The following is a 13,097-nucleotide window of genomic DNA, read 5'->3' as shown; positions in this document are numbered from 1 at the left end:
ACTTGGAACCTCCAAAACATAGGGATGGAACGAAGAAAATGGAGGTAAAGTGTATTTTATGTATATTATGCATTTATGTATATTTTGGTCAATGCCCTGTACTGGCACACAGGTTACATTGTTCCTTCATGGAAAATTACAAATAAGTTCTAAGACTTAATTGCCAGGATAAACTGTCCTTCATGTCCAAAAGGATGTTTTTTTCCAAAACAGAAAACGAGCGGTCTTCATAATGGAAAATGAGCAACCTAATGAGAATATTATTCTTTAATGCATTTCCTTCTTGGGACAGTGGAATTTTAGTTTTCTCAACTATTAATCTGTCACCTTTTACAAAGCCTACCATTTCCTCTCAAGCTTTTGAAAAAAAAAAAAAAATCACAAGTTCTCATACAAGCACATTAGCAAAATCTGGCAACTGTGAAAAACTGCGGAACACTCAGCTTTATGAACATACCTTATCTAAAAGATGGAGTAAAACTTCAAAACTGATTATCATTTACTCATTTCTTATTCATATCACTGTGGATGAAGATGCCAAGCCAAACAAATGAGAAAGAGAACAACTTAGATTACTCTACTGCACACTAATTGGGCTGGGGTGGGGAAGGAGAGACTTCGTAAAATCAATTAATCAAGAAAAACAAAGGTATACTCAAGGTCCAGAAAAACAGTGTGGAAAAGATTAGTGTCTAAAAGTGTAAAGTGATACAAATGACAATGTGGACATGGAATATTGAATAACAGATAAAGAATTTTTAGAAAATGCGTATTATGTCCAGTATCATTGACTGCATTTTTGAATTACAATTATATATGCATAGATAAGGGAATTTAATAGTTGTAATTCATTTTGATTCTTAAAATATCTGATATGGCATATTTGCAAATTATTTTTAACTCTACTAATTAAAAATGCTGTTAAATAACTGATAGGCTGTGAGGAGAGTAATGAAAATGCCAGTGTGCTGAACTGGGGTGCCGTAGGGATTGGTATCAGGCCTGATTTTATTTAACATCTTCATTAAGTCAGTGGAAGAGGGGATTAACAGCATGGTAATGAAACTCATGGAGGATACTAAATTAGAATGTACACCAATAGAAATAATAAAAATGGAAACAGATTTGAAATACAGGCAGAAAATAACAATATGAGCCTTAGGAGAAATGAAATCATATACCAGAACATATGGCAAAAATATTTTGAATCACAGATATTCACATCATGGAAGAAAACTTGACTGCAGCAGTACTGAGCATTGCATCGTAACTCTTCCTAACTAGTAACAAGTTAACCATAAAAGAAGATTGTTTACATCTCTGTTCTCATGAAAGAGGTTAGACTCATCAGACCTACCAAATATTTGTTCCAGAACAAGTAACACTGATCCTTGGCTAATGGAGTAAAATTTTCTAAAAAGTCAGAAACTGACACCATATTCTTTAGGAAACCTATGATTTTAAAAGGAATGTTGTAAAAGATCATGTGATATCAAAGTTTCAGATGATTTCAGATTATTGCTCAGAGTTTTTAAGTACTTTTTTTAAAAAAATTCCTAACAGTTAATAACACCGATTCTCAGCTTATAGGATAGCACAGCTGCACTCAAAGCATGAGAAACATTTTAATCAGCTAGGGTAAGGATATTTTGTTTTCAAACAATAAATATCTAAACCTTGCATGAAGTTAGATAAACATCCATTTGATGTTCTGAGACAGCTCATTTGTGATTTTGCTACTTATGACTATTATACTAAATTTAATCTGATGGGGATAGGTTTATAACATCATTCTTTCGTTGTCAGTTCTGTGTATGAAACAACAACAAAAAACGGTACAACTGGAACGTTCTCTCTTTGATTTCTACATTTTTCTCTGCCTATACTTTGGGGGGAATGGCTCTAGAGGAACAGATAGCATATATAAGAGTGGGACAAGAAGGTTCTTATATTCACACAATGTCTAAAGTAAGAGGAAGAAAACAGAGAAGTGATGAAATATCCTTATATACTTACTTTTGTTTAAACTACAAGCCTTGTCTCTACTTTTTTTTCCTTAATCAGCAACGTACAAAACACTTAAAATACATCATATCTTACTCACATTAATTGCTGCTGTTACCGGAAATGTCCACTTACAGTAAACTAAATCATCATGTAAACTACAACTGCAGTGATAAAGCAGTCCAATAAGTCACACTAAAAATTTCTGGGTTGAAGTTTCATTAGGTTTATTCATATTTCCACTTACCTAGCAGAAAGTTCATCCACCCTAACCACCCTTATGGTTACAAGGGTGTTACTGCTCATGGCTGTAACACTTTTCTGGAATATAGCATCCAAGGAGAATAAAGATTGTAGTTATAAAATACTATGAAGAATAAGTTAGTTTTTTCCCCTTTTCTACCTAGTGGATAACTAGGCAGAGAAAATACTCTGCACTGAAAGATAAAAACTGTTCATCCCACTACAATAATTCCCTACAAAATTAACACTGTATGAAACGCACTAATACAATGATATTCCATTCTTACAGACAAGATTGCTTTCCCAGCCATCACTTGGCTTAAAATTCTTACTGAAAACATGCCTTCTATGAATGTCACTGGATACTTACGGTAATGGTCTGTGATAACTGGGAGAAAGGAAAGAAATATTTTCAGAAAATAAAAAATTGATTTGAAAACAGTTAATTGTATTCACAGTATTACTAAGCTGGAAGTGATAATTCAGTGATAAAATGATAAAAGTGATAAAAGTTTAGCAATTCAGTGCGGCTTCTTAGTTCACCTGTTCTCTGTGTATATGCAGTCTAACGGGAATTTTACTTATGTCTGTGACTATTTAATAAGCAAAATTAAAACATTAATTTATATCAAAGACTATTCAGTGCATAAGTCCAATTTATAATAGATATCCCCACCACCTCCAAGTGGAAAAGAAAAGTGATTTGTCATAGCTATACACATATGTACAGCATATGTAATAGCAACACATATTATATAGCCTATACAAAATATATATTTCATTGCTATTTATAACAATATTTTACCTATTTATTCATATTGTGGTTATAATACTTCATTACATAAGGCACTTTTGGGATTCAACTTGAAAAAAGTTCTGATTACACTTAAAGAAACTAAAACCTACAACTACAACCAATCAATATATTTAATATTCTTGGCCAAACTAACATCATATCATCTTTTCTGCATCAAAATTAGACCAAATTTGACAAAGAAATGAGTTTGGGTATCAAGAACAGTGTGACATTAGCTGCAAAAATCCTATGAAATCTAGCAGTAGAAGAAAAGTTAAAATTCTGTGTGTTCTGAGCAGTAAATCATGATTGAATTTGTAAATTAAAAAAAAATTGTAATTTGACATTGAAAATTATTGAAAAACCTCAGAAGTACAGTAATTGTGAAGTGTAATCTAAGTCAAAAATTCATTAGCAATGTTTTTGATGCAACTGCCTTGTAGTATAGCAACTGCTTATAAAGAGTCCGAGCAGAACAAATAAAACTAAGAAAAACTAGAGAAAGACATCAATAATCTCAGAAAAACACTAAGTACATCTACATCCAAGCACATTTTCATAATTTTTTTTACTGTATTCTTAAGCACCAATTTTGTATCAGAATTTCAGAACAGACAACTTCCTTATGTAAGATATATACTAAGTCCCTAAATGTGTGATCAGAAATTTAAAAATTATTAGTCTGTGTAGGCAGACTTTACAATATACCTTTCAGAGGGCAGATTTTTCTCTCATGCTGGCATGATTTCTTGACAGGAAGTTATCTATTGACTAAATGGCAGCGTGTACCATGTAAAAATCAAGTTCGTGACACATTTTAATTATATATATGTGCATATATTTTGTTCCAATTGGGCAGTATTATAATAATACACTATGCTACAATATATATTCATTAGATTGAGAATTAGAATCTTGTGTTATATATTTTCTGACTTTTTCTGTTTTATTTTTGTACATTCACATTATTTTTCTCTTAAACTACCTATTTTCATGGAGTTTTCTAGATGCCACTAGAGAGATTACTATTAAAATAACTATTTTATATTCTGTCAACTAAGATGCAACCATGTTTCCACTCATTTTATGTGATAAAGTGAGGTCTAGAACCCATGCTTACAAAATGACTGTGTGCTCAGCTCTTTTTGTTTGCATTATTCGTACAAATAGTATTTTGACATATAACAACTAATTGAGGAGTTATCCTCTGATATGAAAAAGGGAACAAAGTGAAGCCTTGAAATTAAAAGGGGGTAAATAAGAGGACAACAGAGGCAGAATTCAGTAAGGAATAATCCAAAGATCAGGACAAACTGCAGCAGTGCAGAGATCCAGGTTCAAATATCTCCTTTGGTGTTGTTCTTTTGCAGTACCATTGCAGGAATGTGCAACCCAGAAAGCACATCTCTCAGGGCCTTCTACAGGAACTGTTCTACTTTGTTTAAAGGAACTCATGTTCTCAGATCAGTATTATTCTTCTCCTTCTTCTTCTTTTTTTTTTTTTTAAATATAATATGCACAAATTTAAGACTGTATGGGAAGATCCTCTCTACAAAATGAAATAAAACAACAATTATCAGCAAAGATCTGAAAAGCTTTTCAATAGAAGTCGATGTATTCCTGAGTAAGATTTCTACCTTGATAATTTAGTATGATTCAAAAAGAAGCTACTTACTAAAATTTCAAGAATTCCAGGTCTCTATGAGACAGCCCATGTTACATTCTAGCTTTTAGGAATAATAGAAAAAAATGACGCTTAGTGGAATAAGCCTTAGAATGAGGAATATTTACACCAAGGTGAGCCTGTACAGACACAGCTTTAGTGAAATATTTAATTTACTTATAAGAACTGATGTGATAAAGTGGAAACCATGTAGGGAATTCAGTTTCAGTTTAATTTTTGAAAATAAAATAAAAATACTTTTAGAAACTGAATGTGAGATGTGATCTAGAAGTTCACTTTGAAGTATAATGGTTAAAACTTACTTAAGCACAAGAAATGATGACTTAGAAATAGTGTCAATGGTGTTATCATTGGAAAATCTTTGAACTTGTTATTTGAATTTCATGAATTCATGAATGGAGCAACTCTTCAGAAACAGAGTCTGTACCAAAGAGAACAGCTTAAATATATAATTTTGCTTTTAAACTTAGGAAAATTGTAGGCATTTCACAGAAAATGTGACCTGACATGTCAAGACAAACGTCTAATATTTTTTTCTTCCAGCCTCACAGAAAAAGCTTCTAATTATCAATGAAACAGTATTTTAAAATTAATCAAACTGCCAAAAGTAATGATGGAAACTGTCCTGTACAAAATGTATAGACTATTTACCTGACATAAGATTGAAATTGAATGACTTAACTGTTCATCTATCAGTATAAAGTATGTATGGGTGTTGTTTTGAGGTGGTGTGAAAAGAGGTTTTTTTTTGTTGTTAAAAAATTTCTCTTATTTTTTGTTTAAATGTTTGGTCTAAATTCAGCCAGTAAGAATTATTTGCTAAGAAGTCCAGTTAAATACAGTATGCAGCAGCTTTCAATATGTGATTTCAGAATTTGCATTTGACAGTGTAAGTCTTCACAACACTTAACCACAAGCCATATAGAATCTGCCATGTAGGCCAGAAGGAGTTTATAGTTCTTATAGGGAAAAACATTACACGCTTTTGTAAAATAAATAAATAAATAAATAAATAATCACATGCTGATAGTGAATAATTAAGTGCTTAAAACAAAGAGAAATGAACTATTTCTGTGATGTATGTTTTGAACTTCTAATAGCAAGCCTGATTCTTCAGAATAGCTGTGTTAGAATTAGGAAGAACACTAATAGGGAATGAAAATGGGTAGGAAAGTATTATAGATGTAATATGAAAAAAGGTGGAGAAACAGAGTAATTCCAACTAATGCTTTTAATTTTTTTGTAATGTTAATCCACAGTATCACAGATGTTAGAGTAAAGCAATGCAACTCATTGTACAACATGACTTTGTAAAAATGATGTTATGCTTTGATTTCACACAAAATTTAGTGGAAGCAGCCACTAAGCTGCATATTGCAGGACTAGGCCATGGATGCAGATAAAGATAATTGTGAGACTCAAATGACATAAGCCCTTTGAAACACGATTAGAGAATAATGCATCTTTACAGCACTACACCTTCCCAACACAGGAAACACAGAGTTAACCAGTGTACCTAATTAAAAAAAAAAAAAATTAAAGGAGGAATAAATCTGCTATAGGGAGCTGGCTTGATAGACCTTTGAAGGTCTTCAAAACTCTCACTAATATGTTATTCTCTCAAAAATATTCCCATAATTCTGCTGTCTCCCATCATTCCTTGCCTCGAGATTCATCTGTCAACTTTGATGCATCTTTTAAAGTACCCCTCCAAGCCTAAAAACCATGACTACAGACCACAGAAGAGAACTCTTTGCTTTGAAACTAGCTGATCAATCAGAAGATCATTTACCTGCAAGCATTATTTGGTGAAGCTAAAGCGGCACATCAACCAGCAGCATCTGAAGGCTGAGGCAGCAAAACGTCAACAACAAATTGTCATTGGCATTCCATTTATGAGCCTTCAAACAGCATCAGATCTTTTCCATGGGAAACCAGATCAGGTCAGACTGGAGCTGAATATTTCTTAACAAGCTAACCATCAAAAGAACTTACGTTTTGAATAAAAAGGCTATCATTTGTTGATTTGAATATCAAAGGGATCCACTGCAAACTCCCAGTCTAGAAAAACCTCCCTAAGCTACACCAGACAGGTGTTTAATAATCTATTATTAAGGCACTATTTTAGGTTACTCAGAATCATAAAAAATAGCTGTAACTGTGAAGCTGCAAATGGGACTGCACAAAGAAATGAATGCTATTAACATACTATTAACAATTCAAAAGAATGAGTTGACATACCAATCAAACTTGTTAATTGACTGTCAATGGCCTGTCCCTGAATATACAACATGACTGCATTATATATTTCAAATGCTGACAGGAAGACAGTTTCATTTGCATTAACTTCATAAACTGATCAACAACCAAACTGCCACATACATTTATAATGGGAAGCTGAATCATTTCAATATTCATGCAGCTCTGTAATTGTAAATTAGGTACTGGCAAACAATACAATACTGTACATACTCTAAAATATCCTAAATTTCTCTGACCTAGTTTAAAAAAAAAAAAAAAGAACATGGAAAAAAAGTTGTCTCTTACAAAGATGATTATTACTTTAATTTATGGTTCATGCCTTAGGCAAAATTTGCTTGCAGCCTAGTTTGCAGCCATAGTTTATAACTCTACTCTAGATGCATAACTGGTCTGCAATATATGAGGCACACAAAGTGATGTAAAATTTTCCTTGCCTTCTTTCTATGAAGTGTAAATATCATTAAAAATACAGAGTAAATCTGTAACAAAAGTGAATGAAAATCTGTACTATTTCCCTGCTATGACACAAAGCAGATGTCAGCACTAAAACCACTGCAACTTTCTAATTAGATATTGAAACGTGTAATTTAAAGTGGAAAGTATTGTTCTTGCACATCCTTCCTTGTGTCCTAGAATTTACTGCCCTCAAAGGTTCTGTCTGTATAAAGCATGTTGCCCAAAAATATCTCATAATTACAGCCGTTCAGTTTCATTGGGATTGACAGTGATAGCAGCTGAAATGGCTGTAACAGCGCTGCCATTTTAGCCAAATGGTTAGTCAGACATACTCTGACAAAAGTCACAAATCACAGTAGTTGTAAGAACAGAACTGTTCCTTATATTCCTATGTGTATCAACACAGAGGAAGTGATCATAGACTGATAGTAACAGGAAAGCTACAAAAAGAATCCCTAACAAAAGACAGAGATGAACACTTATCTCATTTAGGATCTCCCCCTGTGATATTTAGTATATTGCACTTATTCTTACTGAAAAATATAGCTAACAGTTAAGCCTTGAAGTATTGTCATTAACAATGCTGTATATAAGTATCTATTTATATGGTTTGATTGTATAGGGTAGATATGAAAGAAGAAATTTGTTTTTATTTGTTCATGAAGTGCTGTAGGCATATTTATCACAGTTTATACAGAAATAATAGCATTGCTTTGAGAACCAGAGAAATGAAGCTAAGTAGAAATGTCATAAATGAGGATTAAGTCGTAAGGTTTTGAAAAGGTTCCTCTGAAATCTAAGTAGTAATTGATCAAAAATTCTGAAGTTGTCAGGTCAAGAACATTCCGTCTCTATCTGTATGACCTGGAGGATGCATAAGCAAGTTTTAAACACCTCAGCTGTAAATGCATGTTGTCTTCTTTTCCCCTCTTTTATTACTACTACTTTCATCCTGTCAATACAGCAGCCACTTCCCTAACTTTAAAGTTATTGCAAGAACCACCATGAACTATACAGCAGCATAACCATACAGATATCACATAAATGTCCAATAAATCTGCAGTCATGACAATCTTCTCCTGCATTTCCTTTCACATAAAGCATATCAGTGAACAATTTCTGTGAGCTGCTATATTTCAGACTTTATTATTTGTAGTACAGATGTAAGATTGAGAAGCAAAAAATATTCATGTTTATTGTTCTAGCAATTGCAACTGAAGAGTAGAAAGATTAACAAATAGAAATAGAAATCCTTTTGAATAGCTGGAATACAGGAGTCACTGTAGTGATAGCACTCCCAAATCGTCCTAACTCATAATCATGAAAGATTATTTATACTACAAACTAGATATTAGCTTTGATATCTTCCCTGAAGTATAAACTGAGTAACTGTCATACTGAACAACATCTTATGTTCTGCTAAGCTCTTACACTGACAAAATGGGCATCATTAAAGCTGCAACGCTCTTTCAGATAATCAGTGTAATATACACAGTATATCATTAAAAGCTTTTTATTAAACCGTCAAGGTAAAGAACAGCTCATCACTAGAAGGATGTAGTATCTATAAAACCAGACATCATAGAAGGAGCTGGTCATTTATGTGCTAATAGTAACATACAACTACAGTGAATTCAGCAATTCATGCTCCAAGATTTATGAACATTGATCATAAAATATACACACATACACAGCTAAAATATATATGCGCACAAGCACATTACTGAAAGAGAAATTGTGAAAGATATTCACATTTCAAAAAGACACTTTATTCATTATAAGAAGCTGTAGTTTGACTTAATTGTTTCAAGATTTATATTTTAAATGATCACTTGCTAATTTACTGAAATATACATAATCAATGAATTTTTCACTATCTTTGCTGAAATCTTCCTGAGTTTCCATTGCCTCTGACCAGCACAGATTATCCAGGTGGGGATAAAAATTGTGATTCATCACTCCTGTTTTTAAGAATGAAACTATAACAGCAGTTCAGACCAGAAAAGTAAAACAAAACTATGCACGAGTTTAAAACATCAATAAATTTCTTGTTATTTTACTACTATAGTCTCTTATTAATTAGATTTATGTCAGAACTATATGTATAACACCAGACTAATGTCTAAATTTCATTTAGAGAATTCAAATTTATTGCTGCCTTTTCAGAACTAAGGAAAAAAAATAATCTTGCAGATTTGTTATTGTTACAAAGAAGAAAGCTTAAACTTCACACAGTGTGAGCCACAGACAAGTTAACCAAGACTCTTCAGGCAGTTCCTTAAACACAGAATAAGATCTGACAGATTGCTTCACAGGAGGGAAAAGCCCAGAAAGAAAATGTTCACTGAATGTTTAGTAATCTATCCAAAGCCTTTCCATCCCACTAGGAGAAGACTGCTTCTGAAAGACTAAGCACCACATAAACTTATCATATTATAGATCTCTTTTTAACTTTATGTGCTGTTTGTCCAAGGGCTGTGATCAATGTAATAGCTCCAGAAGATATACATATTCAACAACATTTCTAAAAGTGCAGTTTTGCATGATAAAAATTCACTTACCTATCAAGACAGTTAGAACAAAGTTGAACCATAAGGAAATAAAACCAGGTTTGTCTCATGTGAATGTTTGCAAGAAAAAGTTGCAATATTTGTAAGCCACAGTAGTTGCATGTCTCCAGCATGACCAAAAGTAGATCAGTTTTCAGTAATACAGTTGCAGTTAGTGCTAATGTATTATTTACTATACTCACCTCAACCTTCACAACAATCCCATCCTATTCAGCTGTCATTACTATAATTACCCCCTTTCCAAAGCAGTAGGGTGTTTGAGTTAGTTTAACTGGGACATATACAAAAAAGTAAACACAAGCCTCTGCAGCTGGTGGCTAAACCTTGCCAATCCTGTGTATTGGGTATTTGACCTTGATAAGGGCAGTTCTCAGGTTGCTCCACAATGAGACAAAAATAAACATTTTCAGGTTTTTAATGCCCAATTTTTCACAGCAAGAATGTCATTGCAATTTATTCCTTCAAAACATTCATGACCTTCACTGTCATGAAATCAGACTATTGCAGAAGGCTTCTTTGGTCCCTAACAAGCTAGGAGGCTTTCTTCCTATTATAGAGGCATTCAGTTTTTCTTTCCTACCTGGCAAAACATGGATGAACCTTAAAGATGAAAATGATTTTCAAATACATAAAATGCATGTTAAATATCAACAGAATTAAAGTCTGCTGTCTTTCTTCCACAAAAACAAATATGCCATGCAATTTATGGTATCTAACTGATCCAACTCAAAATCTAGCAGTTAGGAAGCCAAACTGCAGTATAACTTAAACTATACGATTATTATTGTTTAAGGCTAAACATATAGCTCAAAAGTCTACCAAATTCCTAACAGGAATATCACTGACAAAACAGCAAAGCAAAAACAAAAACAAAAAAATAGCTAATACTAATCTAAGATTAGTATATAACAAAAACACAGTGCAACAATCCAATTTCCTGCTTCTATCATATATCTCATAACTTATGACGCTTAAAAAGTATATGAATGTGCTATGTCATTTCCACAAACATTTCAAGGTACGTAGAAATTTTTAGTGTTGAACAACTTAGTTTATGTATTGTATCTTAAGAATTCATACTTTATTTTCAAATGCAAAAACCTACCTTATCACATCAAGAGTAGTAAGTCCTAACATGAAAACAACTATTTCCATGTACCAAAAGCACACCACCAATAAGATTCCTAGGTTTGTTACTCAGCTACAAATGTTGCAGAATTTTAGTCTTAGGTTTTTCAAGTCTTCCTTATTAGATGCTGAATAGAAGATCCTTGAAGACTTACAGATGATGTCTCTGTTTAGGTTCTCAAAGACCACACTGAATTTTGGTTCTTGGAAAATGACAAACAATTCATAATCTACCATGAGATATTAAAGAAGGTCTGCCTTTCTGCAGTATGTGCTTTTGTGTACATATGCATAAATATATATACATCTAAGAAATTAAACATAAGTATACTATCAGCACTATGTTTATGTACTATGTATACTCATGCTACAGTCTTTCCATTCAAAAAATGCAGAATATAGAGACAATGGGAAGACTCTGAAGAGCTTCTGTGATCTCCATTGAATAGAAGTATGACAAGATGATCATGTATGATAGATCAAGATACAAGATTATTAAGGCACAGAGATCACAAAATATACGCAAGTCAGCAGGAAAAATATGCAAATCTAGAAATCACCTGAAAAATTCAATTTCGCTGAATAGTCAAATGACATTGAAGCTCATTGCAATACAGTGGTAAGAAGCACCTCTATGATTAGTGCAGGAAAAATAATTCAGGATGAAATATGTTAGAAACAGCTACTGACTTTTGTCTACAGGAGACATATGATACACTTCAGCAAAACTATTTCATAACACTGCAGTTTGGAAGTTTACTCCAAGCTCAGATTGAGGAACACACTCTTAGAATGAGACTATAAATTTCTGAGTTAGAATTCTCCCTGAATTTTGTCACTTAAATTCAAAAGTTAGTCATTCCCACAACTCAGTCAGACTGCATAATTTTTATTCTAATCTTTTATATATCCATTATTGGAAGTCATTCTTCATTTACATGTCACATATGCATTTTATGCAGGAGCTCTCCTTTGTGTAACAAGCAGATGTTCACAGACTACAGGGTTGGTTCGTTTGCTTTTCACAACTGCTATACAGCTAAACCTAAATTCTGGTGGCTCTACCTTCCTTGACTCATTCACATAGCATTACCACCATTCTCCTGAGAAGGCAAGGGCCATTCCTCATTTCATTCCAGTGATTCTCCAAACTAACAATGAATACTGCTGGTTTCCACTGGCCTCCCTAATGTATCTTGTTCACTAAGTGGAAAGAGTACAAGATTGGCAGGACCCTGGAGAATAATAAAAAGACATGGGTAAAAGGTCCTGCTCTCCTCTATTGAGTACTTCAGAAGTGACAGGAACAGAATTCTCACTAGCAACGAAGCTAGACAAGTAACAAGATACTGAATTACTGCATTAATCATTTTTCACACATACTCTATGTGGGCACTATTCCACAGTTCTGTGACTCCACAGACAGGTAAATGACCAATACAAGCACTATGAAAATATACAGATGATCCAGTGATTTGCCCAGGTTTACAAAGAAAGTCTTGTATGTGAAACATATTCAGAAACTTCTTCAGTGAGCATCACATGGTCTTTCTTCCTTTCAGGTTCTACCTTTAGCAGTTATGCTTCTGATCCTTTAGTTCAATCAGTATGAAATATCAATGAAACAATGCATATAGGTGCATAACACTTGTCCAGTAATAGTAACATGTGTTTTGAAACATGGCAGGTGATGTAATGGCTGCTCATGATTTGACAAGATGATTGAAAATGTGCGCCTTGTAGGTTTTTGTTTGTTTTTCACCTAAATTTAATATTGTGGTTAACAATGAGATATCAAAACAACTGTATAAACAATTTTTTTTTCTGTTCTTGCAGTTGACATATCCAGAATTACCTCTCTGTTCCGACCTCATTGTTTAAGTACTTTCAGAAGCCAGCATTATAGACATAACAATTCCAAGAGGATTGTCAAGGAACTGGAATGTTTACATAC

The 13,097-nt window shown here is 33.2% G+C and overlaps 1 protein-coding gene across 15 annotated transcripts in view; it reads right to left on the bottom strand.

Annotated features, from left to right (window-relative positions):
- DPH6 (diphthamine biosynthesis 6) overlaps positions 1–13,097 on the bottom strand; it is a 293,683-nt gene that overhangs the window by 65,750 nt on the left and 214,836 nt on the right. The window contains exon 13 of one of the 15 annotated variants that reach the window (XM_015287351.4): positions 2,215–4,592. The exons of the other annotated variants lie outside the window; for them this stretch is intronic. Within the exon in view, the coding sequence (XP_015142837.4) occupies positions 4,503–4,592 (90 nt within the window). The 3' untranslated portion in view covers positions 2,215–4,502. Of the gene's footprint in view, positions 1–2,214; positions 4,593–13,097 lie in introns of those variants that run through there. 15 annotated transcript variants of the gene reach the window in all.

The sequence above is a fragment of the Gallus gallus genome, chromosome 5 (assembly GCF_016699485.2).
Source record: "Gallus gallus isolate bGalGal1 chromosome 5, bGalGal1.mat.broiler.GRCg7b, whole genome shotgun sequence".
Taxonomy (NCBI): Eukaryota; Metazoa; Chordata; class Aves; order Galliformes; family Phasianidae; genus Gallus; species Gallus gallus.
The sequence above is the reverse complement of the archived record's forward strand: the minus strand, read 5'-3'. Positions and strand labels throughout refer to the sequence as shown.